Consider the following 18085-nt stretch of genomic DNA (forward strand, 5'->3'; position numbering starts at 1 on the left):
GACAGCCCCAGCCGGATACCTGAGCGGAGTCCGGGCGGTGCGGCGGAGGCCGCTGAGCGGCAGGGAAAAGGGAGCTGGGCCAGCCACAGACCAGCCTCCATGCAACACGCCACCGCCCGGCCCTGGCGAGGAAAGCAGCAGGCGCTCCCGGGCGCGCGGCGGGGGGTCTCTGGCCGGCCCGATTTTTTTTAGAGCGGAATATCATGCCTGCTTATGACTGTTGCAGCAGACGGCAGTGCTTCTTGGTAGTAGTGGCAAGCCTAGCAGAGACAGGAAGAACATGATGATTGCACCTGAAGGACATGGGGGAGGTCTACTGGGATGGTTGCAGGGGAATACAGCAGCCTCTTCAGGGCATCTGAAAGAGCAGAACTGGGGGAGAGAAAGATACATGGAGGGAGTTGAAGAAGTTCTCCAAGAAGTTGAAGAATTGAAGCTCTGGGCTGTGAGGGACCAAGTCAGGGTTGCCTTGAATCTAGGTGAATCTTCACCTAACAACGTCAGATTCCTTTTATGATAAGAACTGGGACTGCTTTGTTTAGCTACAGAGTTGTTGGCATGGGTTTGGGTCATTAATTGACTGAAATGGAAATAAAGATGAGGCAACAAAGTGAGAAACAGTAATAAACTGACAGGTGAATCCTTTGCTTGTAGTATGCCATGTAAAGTCACCTCTGAGATGGGCAGCTATGTAAGCTTGATAAATAAAATTTCATAAATGCTTAATTAGTACCATAAGGGGACAGATTCAAATTCTGATTTTGTGGTTTAAACCCCCAATGTCTGAAATAAATAGGCCTTTATTATTTTTATAAGTAACTCAAGATGGTGAACATAACTAATATTCCTTCCTTTCTAATATCTTCTGTCTGTTTTGTGACTTTTTTTGTCTTGATTGGCTGGCAACATTGTGTTCCTGTATTGGAGGCTTTTAGTGCGGCTTGGCTCTGAGTAAGATATTCGAAACACCAATCAAGCAGAACACAGCAAACTCCAAGACCAATAAACACAGACCAAGACTCCCAACCAATCAGGATGAAGAAAAAACCATTCTGGCATAGCAGTAGGCTAGCCCCAAATTTAAAACTGAAACGGCTGTGAAAGTCTGACTCACAGATGAACACAGTACAGAAGCCTGATAATGGCAGATGAGATTCTGCCAAAACGTTGCTACAACTTTAAAAGCACAACTATAATGACGTGGGAAAATACCCGAACAAAGCTGAATACCATACATGTAAGTACCCGCGAAAACTTAAGAAAACATATATATGTATGAAAACAGGTATTCCATCTCTTGTGTATTCCTATACTAAATATAAGCATCTGCTTAAGAATTTTTAATTAGTGCCCAAAATTTTTATTGGTTATTTATAAAGGATTGGTTTCTAAAATCATGATTATGGTCTGATGATAAGGTAAATGTGATTATTACAGAATGTTTTGGAAAAGCTTTAGGTTTAAGAAACATTTTGTGGAGACGAATTTAGCTTTATGAGATGAAAGGACTTAGATGATTTTCTTCTGAGGTAAGTTACATCCAGAGCAGAGATGGTTTCTGAGATATTTGAGGTAGCTGGGCTGGTCTTCTTAGTATAACCAAGGAAACGGAAAAATATCTAACAGCAAAATTTTGCATCCACTGGTGACACACAGTGTGCCGATGTTATCTGAAAATGCTGTGACCAAAGGTTATTGGTACACTCCTATCAAAAATTTGCATTTGACTCCCAAGTGAAATGCAACATTGTGGGAAGGCTGATATTTATCTTGCCATAATGTTCAAAACCTTTGCTTTGACTCTCTTCTTAAGATCAAATATGGTGTCATTTAGTGGTGTCATAGAAAATGCAGCTTACAAAACAGATGGTTTTTTTATGTATTATTCAGGCAGCCAGTTCCCGCCTATGTCGGATTGGCATCAGTGTAGCAGCCAGAGGGACAACCCATGTTATTCAAGCAACTGGAAGAAAAAAACATTCAACAAAAGACGATTTATTTTTATGAGCCATAGTGTAAGCAATGAAGGCAGAGATCTCCACATAAAAAAGCAAAGGAAGGTTTTGTTCCAAAATATATTACGTAGGTATTGGTTTTAAAAGAGATATCAGTCAGAATGCAGCTCTAATTTAAATTTCTAATATCTGGAGAGGTTAGATCTTCTGAGAACATCACGTCATTTAAATTTGGTGATGGTAGTTATATCATCAAAGAAACTGGAAATATATCTTGAAAACAGCTCTAACAGGATTTTCTTCATTTTAACTATTCCACAAATGACAAAATAACACAAATAGGAAGTATTGGATAAAGGTAAGTTTCTACATTTTGACCACATTAAAAAAATCACAGTCAAACTAAACTATTCATTAGACAATTACTGAAAAATTTGGCAAAGTTCTCACTCAGGTAACAACTTCACAGTTGCAATTGTCAGGTCATGAAATATTTTAACAGTTTTATTAACTTTCGTAATGGATTCCAAATCAGGTATAAAGCGGCAACCGTATAAGTGAAGTATTTGCAGTCTGTTGGAATGAAAAAAGAATATCAGTAAAATAATAGAATCATAGTTGCCAAATTATCACAATTATTCCACAACCACTGTTACGTTTCTTTATAATAATTCAGATGTTTATTTACTGTGAAATATATTGCAGAGTATGAATACTGCAATATATATAATTTGTAAAATACTGCTAGAATTTGAAGCAAATGGGAGTCACTGGGTGTGTTTCTGTAAGTAAACTGAACCTGACATTTTAATTTTGCTCTTATTCCTAGGAAACAGCAATGTGACATACATAATAAACAGTGAGGTTGGTATTACAATATATCTAAAGAATGTATTAAAGAAGTTTTAAGTGATCAGTCATTTATCTGAAAAGAAATTAAAGGTTATTTCACTAAAACTATTAAATAAAACAAACAATAGAAGATATTGGAAGCAAATTGCTCCAGATTTAATTATAGCACTTCATACTTAATTTATGTACACTAAATTGCACCTGAGCATATACTGGTTCTTAACATAAGTGTGAAAACACAGATAATTATTCTTTAGAAAATTAAGCTCTACTACAGCTTAAAAGTAATAATGTCTTCAAATCACCTGCAAAACAACACAACAAATATCCTAAAGTTCTACCTTTATAAATATCCTTAAGTTACAGGAGTTGAGCAGTCCAATTTTTAGACTTATACATTATACAGGTCACAATCTCTTTCCTACCTTTTATTACACGTTTTATCAATCTGGCTAACTTCCTGAAATGTGGACCAGTTCCAAGAATTACTGTATCAGCAATGGGGAATGAAACTTCTCTACATGTTTATATCCCTGGCATTATTTCTGCTGCCCTTTTCCTTATTACTGGTAGCATAAATGTTTGCTTTACTCCGTACTATAGCCAGACTATACTATATTTCTCACATCTGTAAGTTTATGTTAAGATATATTGGTTGTTTCATTCACCTAATTTTGAGCAATATTTTATAAATGAATCAATTACAGTTAGATTTCTCATCAATTCTAAAGGGATATGCAGCAATAAAAGCACCATCTAAGTGGCTTCCGGTTTTGCACTGTAGCGGCAGGAATTTGCGCCTCCGATCCATTTGGATCTGCAAGGGGATCTAAACAGGTCTGGGGCTATGGCTGCCTTGTAGAGGCAGCTGAAGACAGGGGATCCGGCAAGGGGTTTGGGGGTGTCGCAAACCCCCTCCCCAGCCAGCTAAAACCCCTTTTCCCGAGGTGGAGGAACGGCGGTCAGCAATGGCCGCCACGAAGAAAGCCTGCAGCCGGACAAGCAGGTGCAGGAGGAGGAAGCTGAAAGAAAGTGAAAGTTGATTCTAACTGGGACAAGAAGGAGAAAATGACCTGGAATCTTGAAGGCTGCTAAGTATATATTGTTCCCTGTGAGAGTTTTTAAGCTGCGAACATTCTAAAGGGAAAGTTTTTTTTTTGTTCTACTCTCCTTCCTAAAGTGACAGCAGGGAAAAAAGAGAAACGAATTGTTCTGAGGTAAATGAATATTGAAGGGCAAGGAGAATATTCAAAGGGAAAAAAAAGAATTTTTTTTGGCTGTGAGGGAAGGGAGAGGAAAAAAAAATTGGAGCAACCTGAAAATAAGGAGAAGATTGCCTAAAACTAAAGAGCTAATTTTAAAGAGTTATTAAACAGCAAAAAGACTTCCAAAAATATATTTGAAGAGAACTTTGTGATTACTTTAATCCAGAAAGAGAAAGTGAAAAAGAAGAAAGTATCTAAAAGAAATAGTCTGATTGGACTGTTTGGTGACTTTGGAATTTTATGAGAATTACTTCTCAGATTAAATCATCTGGGTGGTTGTTTTGAAAAAACTTTTTCTCTGTACAATGGCATCATCTATGGATGAACTAGAACTTATACATCAAAAATTTGAAAGAAAAAAAGAAGGGGAAGATGGTCTTTGGCACTATTTTTCAATTTTAGAAATGGCAGTTTGTATTTATGTAAAATCAGAATGAGGAGGATGGGGACAAAGAAGAAGGAGAAGCCATTTTTGAAGAACAAATGACTTTGACTGGGAGAAGAAAAAAGCAAGAGAAAAGGAAGAAGAAGACTTTAAGATCTGGAAAAAACAATCCAAAAAGAGAAGAATAAGGTGAAAAGGGGACATTATGTTAAGAAACAACAGAAAGGGGGAAAACAGGATAAAAGGGAGGTGGAGAGACAAGGGTTAAAGAGGATAAGGAGAAGAAGAAGCAAGGGAGAAAGGAAGGGATGAGAAGCTTTAATGGTGGGGAGCAAAATGTTAAAAAACAAAATTTTTTTAGAGATAATGGATAGATTTTATTGGAAAAGGGATTCTAGAAAGATACATAAGATTGCATTTTTATACTTGTATTTAGAAATAATTATAGAAGACTAGAAATAATATGCAATTTAAAATGTGATAAAATATTTAGTATAATTCAGTGAAATTTTGTTAAGAGAGGGGAGTACTTTAATGAAATAATGATTTAAGATCGGTGATGTGGGGGGGAATAATTTTGGAAAGTATAAGAAGTGTTCCCATAAAGGTATGATAATTAATTGAAATGGGTAAAATGTCTAAAGATATAAATGATTGTTAATACCAATGATTAGGCCATGTTATACTAGTGAAACTATTCATGTGAAATGAGAGGTTTGAAGAAGGAGAGGGGAACATGTAATGTAATAATGATTTATAATATGTGATGTGGGGCGGAATTAACTATGGAAAATAGGTGCTCCCATAGAAATATGTGACCTAATTGATAAGAAATGTGCTAGATGTTTAAGATATGAATGAATATTAATATTAATGAATAGATTTGTATTGGTTTTGATGATATTGTATAATGTCAGAATGTACCAGACAGAATCCCAAAATATGTCATGTACTTTAAATCAAGTATTATAAATATAGGGGAAAGAGATAAAGGCATCATACTCCATATCAGTGTACAGGAGAAGGTTTTTTTTTTTTTTTTAAAGAAGAAAGATAAAGGGATAGTTGGAAATAGAACAGACAAAGAATAATAAATATTATGATTTGAACTGAGAGGAGATAAATAAAATAAAATTGAGAAAATTTAAAAGAAAGGAGAAGACTATATAGAAAATGAAAATGTAATAAGATATGGAATGGTATGTAAAATGAATATGAATTTGAATTTGTGTCTGTACCAAGATTTTTGACCGGGATTAATCAACTTTCAGAAAAGAGATTTTTATGTTTTTAGGTTTTGTTTATGTATTTCTATGTATTGTTTGTTTGAAAATAAAACTTGTTTTTAAAAAAAAAATTGGTTGTTTCATTAATTTTGAGCAAAATTGTTATAAAAAAAACAGTTAGATTTCCATCTAAAGGATATGCAGCAATAAAAGCACCATCTTAGTAACAAAAGAATCATAACCACACCCGTTGAATATTAATTTAGTGTAACTTGAGATATAAAAATATAGGTCTATAGTTAGTATAGTTGGTGACATCTACTGAAAACTTAAAGCTGTTTACCTAACAGATTTACATTGTCTGGAAATACAAATGTTTTTCTCTTATAGCACTGGTTTGGCTAAGGATAAAGATTAAAGCACTGAATCAATGCTTGAACAGGAAGCAGGTTTCAGTCTCTCTCTTTTTGAAATGTTAATTTTTTCCAAAGCTAATGGGAAGCTTGTGCAGGATAAAGTCCATCTCAAGAAAAATCTTTATTGAAAAAATGCTTGTAATCCAAATATACTCAGGATGATACAAGTGATCATCTATCCAGAAAAATAAAAAGGAAGCGACACAAGGAAATAGAGAACATTCTGAGATACTTGATGGGATAGTGAATATAAAGAATAAATTCTGATAAATGAATATTTTGTAACTGGTCCTGTTAAAAATATCAGGCATTTAATAAGAAATGTTCAAAACAAGTTCTCCAAATTTCAGGTCCTTCCAATGGTCCCCAAAGGTTAGGAATTTCTAATTTAGTTATTTAAAACAGGAGGGCATACAATAAAATGTAATGTGGAGCATTGCAACATTTCCACATGTACTTTTCTTCGATATTTCAGTCCATTGCCCCTCCATTTCTAACCTTGATTAGGGTTCCCATTAATTTACTGTGTGTGGATGAAATTCATTTCTAAAGCTATATTAACATTTATCCTTGAATATCAAAAAAATGTTCTACTATGAATTTGTCTAAACCTTTACTCAAACCATTAAAATTAAAGTTGTTATCACACATTGAAGCATCAAATTTCATGAAGTAGGAACACATTAAAACTACTTTGTCTTTTGGATGTAGGGGACATAGAGATCCTATTCTTCTTTTTCCCCATATCTTTTTCTTATAATAAATCTTGGTCATATCCACTGGCAGTTTCTTTTTTATTATTTTAAACATATCATATACTAAGGACTAAATAACACTGTTTATAACCTCTAAATCTCCTGATTATTATGACCAATAATCCATAAAATCTGTAGACCACTGGGATATCTACTCCTTGCAACTCCATTTCAATAGTTAAAACGAGCTTGCCCTGTTTATTAACAGGTTACTGAAATGAAATAGTCTGAATTTTTGCATCAATTTAAATTACACTCACCTTTTGCAGTTTTTACATAGTTTTACAACTGCGTCTAGAGATATATTTCTGCAGAAACTAAGCTTCAGACACTTTAAGGTATTAAAGCAGAAATTAGCCAGCAAGCAAACCCTGAAATCCAAGAACAAATTACATTATGTTTTTACTATAAAATTTGAAAAGATAATTAGACAAGCATCTTGGATACATTATTTGTACAATATTGGATGGGTCTATGTCTTTAATCATGAACAATTGCAGTGACATGGTAAAGAGAATGGTCCTGTTTTCTCTAGTTAATTCATGGCATATTTGGTTAGCTTATCTACCTTAACCATATCTTTATGTACAATTTTCATTAGTATTAGACTTTTACTGTTGTGCTAAGACAGGATTTAAGTTACAAATTGCTTCACGATCATTAGAAGGCTAGTTTAGAGACCTTTTGGGGGAATCCTGTCATAGCCTTACTCTTTCCTAGAAGATACTAGTGATTTAAGATGATGGAAGAATAGCTCTGCCACCCGAGTGATCCTATGGCCACGCCTTTCTCTTTTTCTTTCCTTGGCTCTTCATTGCAGCTTTAGATGCCAGATCAAAAAGTAATGCTTTACTTCTATTGCTAGCTAATTCTTCCTACTTTTGGTCCTTCCCACTGAAAGCAGCTGAGAAAGGAGCCCCTATAAGCCAATCTCTGCATTACTGTTGATGGGTGTGATGGCTGGTCTTCAAAGAAATAAAAAGTTTCATCCATCATCATAAGTCAGCAAATTGAGCAGAAGGCCTTTTGCCCGTGTTGGTTGGACACAGTGAATCTGTAGAAAAGATTCACTCTCCTAAATGATTGTTGGCCTTGCCCATGATGTGACTGTTTGTGAGCACTACAAAAGAAGATGATATTCTGACAAACCTGTAGTTGTCTCTCCCATATTCATTGCGTTCCTGGACAATGAACACAATAACTGAGTAAACATAATGCTAAGTGGTCATCACTGCCATCTTTTGTCCTCCAGTTGGTAAACAAGATCCTATTTATCTTTAATGGCAATATGTGAGGAAAACACCTTAATTTGTAATGCCTTATCTGTTAAATCAGAAAAGGACTTTTTGTTTAATATATATCTGTTACCTTGAAAAGGTATAAGGGCACTAAAAATAGGAGCAGTCTTTTAACTAATAGAAATCTCACATACATTCAAATTTTCAGAAAGATATTGTGGTTTTTACCATGTAAGTTGTGTCAGCTTCCATTTACTCAAGATTCATTGAAATATATTTGGGTCAAAGAGATTGAGTGGGGACTAAACTTAGCATACAATTATTTTTATCTAACTATATTGTGGACAGGAAAATGAATATGCCTTGTCTCTGCTCATATATTTAAATTCATGCAATAGTAACACTGAGTGATACTTCCCACTGACTGATATAGTATTCTTAGCATTGGGAATAGTTAAAAGATAATGTTATATAAATTTAAAATCTGTGTCTCCCAAATCTGAAAAATCAACCAGTTTTGGCACTCTTTGTAGTTTAAGAAAAAATCTATATTAGATAATTTTTTTTGCAAAAAAAATTAAGCATAAGAAAATGCTTGCAAAAAAGTCTGCATGTTAGGTAAATGGATACAAAAATGTCCATATCAGAAATGTACAGTATACTACGATATGTTATGTATGCATTTTCTTGCACACCTTTTACTAAATTCACAGATTGATGCCAGTCGAAACTGGCTACTGATAAAATGAGAAAGTGAGCAAAGCTAATTTGAAGTTCTCAGGGGTCTAAATGATCAGGGAATAACTTACATATAAGCTTCATAACAGCAAATAAGGAATGTATATGAGAGTAATTCAACTTTTTGAAGTGTGTTCCATTGAAGAGTAATGAAAACATCATCAAAATCCTGCAGTAATGGGTACAATGTTGTACTACCATCTATATCATTGCAATAAGAACTTCTAGTGCAGTGGCGTTTGAATAGTTCATAGGAAAAAATAGTCGTAAAAGAAAGTTAAATTGGGGCTGAACAAAAGATAAGTCAAATCAATCAGATAAAACTCAGGTTAGCAATACAGTAATGTATTTAAGCAATCTGGGAATCACAATTATGGTGACGTTACCATAGCTACCTAGAATACAGAGCTTAATGTTTTACAACTCAGGGAAATTGAAAATGTACTGGAAAAGTTATTTGGTCTACTCTCCACTCTATATCTTAATTAATAGATTTTCAGACCTCCACAGATGTTAAAATTCATTATACTTATGGGCAAACTGGAATGTTGCAGCAACTGATGCCCACTGTCCAACCACAGTATGGGTGTAAACACCTATCCACAAGCCTTTTAAAAACCAATGTTTACTTGAACTAATTTAGTAATAGCACTTTTTGTAGATTAACTGGCACTATTGATCAATTCAAGTCTACATGGCTCAAGTAAGTTTTCTGTACTATATTCATGATGTTTTCTAAGTTTCCTATCAAATTTCTATGAATTTTTTGTATTACTAGATCAAGAAATGAACATTAATCAGGACACACATGTGCTCAATCTTCAAGCCTTAGTCATTTTGTGTTTGAATTATTGCAATACGCTCTACATGGGGCTACCTTTGGAAGCTACAGCTAGTGTAGAGTGCAGCACTGAGGGCAGGTCTTGAGGCCCCAAGAATTGGTCATGTAACACCACTGCTCTGCAAGCGGCACTGGCTGCCGGTTTGCTTCCCGGGTGCAATTCAAGGTGTTGGTAATCACTTTTAAAGCCTTTCATGCCATGGGTCTGATTCACTTAACAATTATGATACTAACTTAACAACTGATGTAATTCACTTAATGGCTGGGGCAAGAAAGATAATCAAATGTGCAAAACTCAACAACTGTCTTGCATAGCAACAGAAATTTTGGGCTCAGTTGTGGTCGTAAGTTGAAGACTATACTGCTATGAAAATTAACTAATTTGTGACTAATTTTATAGTGACTTAACATGATTTTAACCAATGGTAGTATTATGTCACTGCTTGCACTGACAATAAAGTTAATATTAAATAGACTCTTAAAATCAGCCTTAATTTTTGTCACCTATTTTCATTTTTAAGTGTGCAAAAGTTTTACCAAATATCTTACCCTCTTTTGCTTGTTGCTGTGGAGCTCAAATCAAGATAAGAAAGTTTATGGCAATTCCTTGCCAAAGCTTGAACTCCAATATCACTCACGTCTTTACATCCATTAACATCAAGGTACCTGAAAGGATGCAAAAAACAGTAACCTGACACAAAAACTGGCTCCCTGTGTACTTTGGGGGGGGAAAGATTTGAAAGAGCTAGGGTATTACTGCTGCATGGAAAGTCAGTTAACTAATTGGCTATTTAGAAGATGAGCATTTGAATTGTTGTTCTTTCAACTAAGTGGCAGAGGAGATATTTTTGAACAACATAGGTAAAGTTTTCAGAATCGTTCTGCTCATAATTTTCAACTTTTTTTTTCATTTTTCCTTTCCTCGGTTATCAATTTTATAATTATTTGATCCTTTAGTGCTATTGTATTCATTTGTATTTTTATTAGTTGTATGTCATTTAAATTGAAAAGAAAATATAGAAGCCTAGTTTCATGTGCAGTTTTTGTACAGAAGACTAAGGATGTTTCCATTGACATTTTTTATTATTGCTACACACACAACAATGTGAAATCACAGTTGTCACAATTCTTTAGCTGGTATTGGCCTTCATATGCATTGATTTCTTCACAACAGCCTAGGATGCTGTAATGTACTAATTGACTAACAACCATTAGCTTAGTAATTGTTCAAAGTTACAACAGCACTGAAAGAAGTGACAGCACTTAATCGTCGCAGCATCCCCACACAGTCACATGATGAAAATTTGGGCACCTGGCATGTATTTATGATGGTGGCAGCATCCCAGGATCAAATGATCACCATTGCTTCTTGTCTTACCTTCAAATGCTTTGGAGAATGTTGTCCCTCTCTTCTTTGTGTCAATCTTTCAAATATTGGATCATGTCACCCTTAGTCCTTCAGTTTATTTTTTAGATTAGAAATACTCAAGTCCTGCAACCTTTTCTCATATTTTCGCTTTCAGACCGCTAATCATCTTTGTCACTGTTGCATTCTTCCTAGAGTCTCAACATCTTTTTCATATTGCAGAGACCAGAACTGGACACAGTATACCAACTAATACTTCATGTGATCTTGATACTATTCCTCTGTTTATGTAGCCTAGGTCTACATTGCCTTTTTTGGCATTTGCAGCACACTGCTGGCTCATACTTAAGTGTTTGACCATTAGATCCTCCTAGATTCTCTCTCACAGTTACTGCTCTTAAGCCAGGTACCATCTTCTATACCTGTGCATTTGGTTTTTCTTGCCTAAGTGTAAAACCTTACTTTTTTCGCTGCTGATTTACATTTTGTTTGACAGGGCCAATTGTTCAAGCCTGTTAAGATTTTTTCTGGATCTTGAGCCTATTTTCTAAAGTTTTGGCTATTCCCCCTGGCTTGGTGTCATCTGCAAATTTGTTAAGTTACCCTTCTATTCCTTCAACTAAATTGTTTATGAAAATGTTGACGAGTACTGGGCCTAAGATAGAACCTTGGGGCACCCTATTGCATACTTCCCTCCATTTAGGTGTAGTTCCATTGAGAACTATATGTTGAGGGCAGCTTGTCAGCCAGTTACGAATCCGACTGGTGATAATGCTGTCTATCCCATATTTTTCTATCTTATCAGGAAATAAGTTATATGAAATACCTTACTGAAGTCCAAGTATACTATGTCCACAGCTTTTCGCTGGTCTGCTAATTAAGTCATTTTGTCTTTGTACTCAGATTCCCTCATGTGTATAATTTCCCCTTCCCAGACATGTGATTGCAAACCATGAGTAAGGCAACATTTTAAAAATCAAAGTGTGTCATCTTGGGAATAAATGCAGAAGGAAATAGATATGAGTTGCAGCGGTAGCAAAAGAAACATCAAGATACTGTCCATAATTTTAGTAAAATAAAGAAAAAAACAACTTTTTTATCCAAAGCAAAGAAACATAACTATTACACTAAGGGGGAGATAAATAGTCACAGAGATGTGCAACTATAGGATTTCTTATATCTTCTTTGATTAAACAGATTAGAAATGAGTTTCAGAACAGACTATCCTGCTAAACCCATACTTCATTTATTGAATACATGTTACTTGATTCCCTCTCTGAGTTTAAACTGTGATCAATAGTAACCACAATTCTATAACTTTCAGCTTCAATTATAATTTGGTTCCAGTTCTTTATTTTAAGTTTATTATTAAAATAGCAGAATGTTAAGAATCTAATACACTTTAAAATTTTACTTTTTAAAACCATATACATTTGATAGCACAACAAAATGTTCAGTAGTTGCCGCAGAAATAGCGCTAACCAGTACAGCTTCAAGGACTTTTTATTCAGTGCATTTGAGGTCACTAACAGCAAACAGGCAAAACAAAATGTCAACGTAACTAATAATGTAACATCACTGAAAATTATTTGAATAATACCAAAATATATAAATTCAAGGACAAGTGCATTTTCAATGTATTATCTTACCTGATCCCTGGCAAATCCCTGCTAATTTCAATTAGACTGATGTCAGTTATGTGAGCACACGAATTAAGAACCAAACAATCCAATTTAGGACACTTCACAATATAATGTACTAGAGAATCCCTCATCTGCAGCCCAAGACAAGACAAACGCAGGAAATAAGCCAATGTGAAGGATTGTCTTTAAATAATAGAACTGAGCTATTCACTGCAAGTCAAATTCCTTATTCTCAGTACAATAAGGAAACCAGCTCCAGTATATTTTTTTATAGATTAATGTTCAATATGTATTGGCATATGTTTTCCCATAACTCTTTTGATAGGTTTATATACAAGTCTACAGTATTACTTTCCTAACCCTTTTAGGAAAGCAGAGGAAATAAGAACATCTAAGGAGTGGCTGATTCAAGAATTAAGAGTAGGGAATAGGGTGATTTTCTTCTTTTCTTGGAGTCGGTTCCATTCAGAGTTAGTAGGCACAAGCCTGAGACCCTAGCTTTGTAAGATTTTCCTTAGGGCTTAATTGTATCCCCACTTCTATTTAACATCTGAGTAAGATTATCCCTATCAATACACGGATGATATATAGATGTATATCTCAACGCATTGCCTAGTAATGCCTAGTAAAGTCTGCAGAATGTTTATAATGATTTATGGTATCTTTGCAAAGGCCCTCCCTGCCAAGGGACAGCCTTGGCAGGGAGGGCCTTTGCAAAGATACCATAAATCATTATAAACATTCTGCAGTTAACCTATGTGGCACCTGTTGCATTGATTTTCATCTGCAAATCCAAATAAACCCTGGCATGACTTCGGTTCTCGATACCCAAAAGAACACCTTGCTCCAAAATTGCTGCTCAATCACTCATATCCTGGATGACTACAGTGCACTCTGTATGGGGCTACTATCCTGGAAGAGTATTTGGAAGCTACAGCTGACATAGAAAGCAGCCCCGCAGGTAGTTCTAGGAGCCCCTAGAGTGGTACATTTAACACTGCTGTTGCACAAACTGTACTGGTTGCTGGTTTGCTTCCACATCCAACTCAAGGTGTTGCTTATAACCTTTAAACCCCTTTATGGCAATGGGTCCAGGCTACCTGCAGAACCATCTCACCTCAATGGGATTGGCCCACACCGCTCATTCCAGCAGAAGAGGCATGCTGTGGACCCTTTTGTTAAAGAATTCTGGCTGGCGAGATCCAAAATAAGGACTTTTTCTGCTGTAGCTCCCTAGAACATAGTGCTCCTCAAAGTGAGATCTGCTCCCATGTTCTTGTCATTTTGAAAGAGCCTCAAACAGGCTCTGCTGATTGGCCTGGCTCCCGATGAGAGCATTCCACATTGGAGCTCATTAGTGGACTATAAAGAATAGGCCAGGGACCACTGGTGGTCCACGAGAAAATTTTGGTGGTCCGCAGAGAAATATCACCCCCAAAGCAACCCCCAAAGCAATTAATAAAGGCTGCGCGGGAACACAAGGCTGCACCACCCACATGGCCCATGGGAACACAAGGCTTGCGTCGCTTGCATTATGAACAACATGAGGTAGTGAGGGGAGGGGGAAAAGGACGGAAGCGGGAACTTGCCCCACTCACCCCACGCGCCTGGCCTGGCCACTGGGCTGCTTCTTTTCACTTCTTTCTTCTTCTGCTTCTGGCTGCACACAAGGAAAGCAGCAAAAGTCTTTCTTTCTCTCCCAAACTCCTCCAGAAATGAGTCTTTGGGACCCTGCAAGGCATCCTGCTCTAAGAGGCTGCGCTAGCGTGACAAGTCTCACAAATACTCATTTCTGGCAGAATTTGGGGGAGATAAAGACTTCTGCTGCTTCTGCTGCTTTCTTTGCATGAAGCCAAAAGTCTCTCCCTCCCCCACCGAGAACAGAGCTGGAGACAGTATCCTGCAATCCCAAATAAAGAATGATTGATCGGTAGGAAAAAGGGGTGGGGAATTTTCATCCAGGCTTTTGGGGGGATTTTCCCAGGGTCTCTGGTCTGCGGGATTTAAAATTATGAGTTTGGTGGTCCCTGAGGTCCAAAAGGTTGGCGACCCCTGATAAAGAAGATCCCACCCCTACCCCAATTGCCTTCCAGTTTCTAACTCATCAAATTTCTGTAAATTTTAATTTTTAATGTTTCAATGTTTTATATTTTGCTTTTATGACGTTGTAAGCCATTCAAAGTCACTTGACAGTAAGATGGGCGGCATATAAATTTAACAAATGAATACATGTAGTGGCAGGCTGGCCTCCTCTGGATCCAGTCTGTCCTAGCATCAGAAGAGGGAATACCAGGCTGGGAGAAAACTAATTTAGAACTTTAAAAGCATCTTTTATTAGTATATTTTAGTCAATAACTTTATTAAGTGTAAAAGATCTATTACTTTTAGGGATTACTGAAGCTTTCCCTAAAGAAGAAAGTTTTAAAGTGGAAAATAATTGCCTAGGACTGTAGGGCTCAGGGGTGACATTTTAATTTCAGTGTCTGAATTATAACACCTTTATATACAATTTGCACCTGTTTCCATAATTTGTGAATATTGTGAATATTCACTTTAGCGTTCAGTTTCCAAATTTATATCCAGAAGACTGATTTGTTTTTTTAAAAAGCAACATAAAATCTCAGTGTTGTTCTATACTGAGAAGCCTATAAATCCTTCAATGGTTTACATTTTTAAGTTGTCAACCTTTGATATATGTAATATGACAAATTGAACCCAAGCAAAAAAGAAATAATTAATGGAGGGAAATGGGTGAAATAAGTAAACAGCTCTTACCATTTCAAGGCCTGTGACATTGAGGCTTGTAAGCTTTTGCAATGAATTTACCGTTTGCACTAAACAGTCCTGCGAGATTCTATGAACTCTGCCAATATTCAGAACCTCTAGACCTAAACATTTAGTAGAAATCGATTTCAAGCATTTGTCCGTAATGGCTTGACAGCCAAACATTTCCAATTTCTTAAGGCTAGAAAAGGACATAAGGAAGTTAGTAATATCCTTTAATATTAGCCATTCAACAGTAATTGATTTTTTTTTAAAGATAAGTGCTTAAAGATAGCATTACTCCCCAATTTTAACATGAGAAGCATGTGAAAACAAAATACGAAATTACTGATATTATAATATCTTGGTCTAAGTCTGAACATGTTATTGATAAATTAATTGATAAACTAAGCAGGTAGAATTAACTATATTTTTGTATTGTTGCTGATTTCAGAAAACACATGTTTCTTATATGATTTGATATAGCACATACGGGATTATTTATTTGGCAATTTGCAATTACCTGTCTGAAAAGAAAATAAGAACATACGTAAGAACCCTAGTAAATTGCAGGAGTCCTGTTAACTATAAATAATTAATAAAAATGCATTCCCCTTCAAAATAGGCCTCTCTGTGGAATTTATCCTGTGAGTGATAAAAGTTGAGTTGGCCATATCCAACAGAGAAAATGAGACAGAAAAAAACAGAACAAATCTGCAGGGTTTGGTTAGGTGACACATTTAACACAGAAAATAGATAATTTTTAGGGCCTTGAAGCATCAGCATATAATTGTTGACATCTTGGGCTTGGCACAAGATAAAGCCAACAACATTTGATCAAGGAAGAAAAAAGTGGCTTGCCAGGATATTCTTGTGCCAAAATAAACCACATGTGACAAATTAGTCTTAGAATTTGGGGATTGTTATTCAATTCAGACTCAGTAAATAGCCTCAAACTAGTAACTCTCTCAGCCTCAGTTCATTTTCCTGCCAGATCATATGATGATCTAACTTACAAGGTTGCACAGTAAGGTCTAACAAGCACCTAGGAAAAAAGATACAGACACTTTCCAATCATTATTAAAAATTCTCCTTCTCTATGTTTTCAGCCCAGATACTAGTTATTCCTGCTTCTCCACTCCACTAGTTTTTAGATCTTTCAACAGACCTTTATTCTCCTCACAAAGCAGGCTCTGAACAGTATGGAGAGTTGTCTGCTAGTGAAGAGTAAAAAAATTCAAAAGGGCAGTGGCAACTGTACTATCAGTTCTTCATAATTGGAAAAGAAAAAAGATTGTGTACAGTTTGTAGGAAAGGAAAAGAAAAGTCACATTGGGGTCTCTGGTTACCATCTGTTAGGTAACCAAATGGAAATATAAACAATGGGTAATGTTTGCACTGTATTTGGTTTTATATAAATATTTTTATTCAAGTAGATAACATACATTATACAATTCAAATTAACCATAAAGACTAATTGTAATTAAATGTTTTGTTTATGTAGATAAAAATAACTTGTGCAGAGAGAAAGAAGTTAACTATCTATTATCTATCTCAGACAAAGATGCAGGTCAATACATATGAAAATAAATCATGAAATAGCATAGTCAAGTTTGCCTTCAGCTTCATAAAGTCTAAATCAAGAATGAGATATGATTTGGTTTTCGAAAATAGTAAGCCAGAGTCTGTATATCAACACGTTATCACATCAACTTGTGATTTGTTCCAAAAAACAAACCATGATCAAGGAGAAGGTATGATGGCTTCTTTTTTTTTAGTGAACCCTGCATATCGGTTGTTCTTATTACAATACCTAAATTCTTAAGGCATTCTGTGATAAAAATACAAAATAATAAATAAGGCCAGCTTCCGTGTTGCCAATATTTAAACAACATACCTCATGTGTGGCCAGAATCTGAAAACAACATTCAATACAGCACAATTCTGACTAAAATGGTCTGACTGAAATCAGCATATGTGGGCTTGATTGGGGTATATTACAGGGGTGATACAGAAATATAATTTTATGTCATTTTATTCTATTTTACATATTTATGTATTAAATTATTGTATTTTATCCTACAACTATTATGTTTTACCTTACTCTCATTTTAAATTGTTTGTTTAGAATTTTATTGCTAATATGTGTTTGAATTTTCCTCTAAGAAAAAAATAATGACTTATATTAAACAATATATTACACAGAAGCTCTTTTTGTCATTAAGGCAAGCCAAACAACCAATTCACATACAAGTTCAAATTGCTACAAAGTGCTTGAATGATGGTAATATGATTAACTTAAAATAAGATTTCAGATTTCATTTGCAGTCATCACTTGTAGTACTTGTGGCTTGTTTATGTTTTTTCCTGGAAACAAGCTGACACCTATTTGCAGTATGCAAATATTAGTGGTATCCATCTAAAAAGTGAGATGACTGGAACAACAATTGGTTGTACATCAGCTGATGACAGCAGTGAAGATGTTTATGATTAAATGAAAGAAGGGCTTACCAAAGTTGCTGACAATGGAGGCAACTATCTACAAATAAGACAATAAAAAGGGCAGAAGAGAATCAGGAACAAAAGACAGAGGACATTCTGTACTGTTGGAGCCTTCAAGAGAAAAGATACTGTAGAACAAA

General features: G+C 35.6%; 1 protein-coding gene and 1 long non-coding RNA gene across 3 annotated transcripts in view; one reads left to right on the plus strand and one right to left on the minus strand.

Annotated features, from left to right (window-relative positions):
- Window positions 1-216: 216 nt before the first annotated feature.
- Window positions 217-9116, plus strand: LOC148132480 (uncharacterized). Its single transcript, XR_015748057.1, has 3 exons — window positions 217-1237; window positions 1891-3577; window positions 5917-9116. It is a non-coding gene; the product is annotated as an uncharacterized LOC148132480 (long non-coding RNA).
- Window positions 1980-18085, minus strand: part of LOC113416787 (uncharacterized) — a 45341-nt gene continuing 29235 nt past the window's right edge. For both annotated transcript variants that reach the window (XM_026674864.2, XM_087957850.1), the window contains exons 9-13: window positions 15456-15645; window positions 12687-12811; window positions 10221-10337; window positions 7115-7225; window positions 1980-2528 (exon numbers count right to left, since the gene is read on the minus strand). In XM_026674864.2, coding sequence (XP_026530649.2) covers window positions 2402-2528; window positions 7115-7225; window positions 10221-10337; window positions 12687-12811; window positions 15456-15645 — 670 coding nt within the window. In that variant the 3' untranslated portion in view covers window positions 1980-2401. The remainder of the gene's footprint in view (window positions 2529-7114; window positions 7226-10220; window positions 10338-12686; window positions 12812-15455; window positions 15646-18085) is intronic.

Source organism: Notechis scutatus, chromosome 2 (genome assembly GCF_049901735.1).
Source record: "Notechis scutatus isolate UNSWTSFEM ecotype Mainland chromosome 2, rNotScu1.2, whole genome shotgun sequence".
NCBI classification, from domain to species: domain Eukaryota; kingdom Metazoa; phylum Chordata; class Lepidosauria; order Squamata; family Elapidae; genus Notechis; species Notechis scutatus.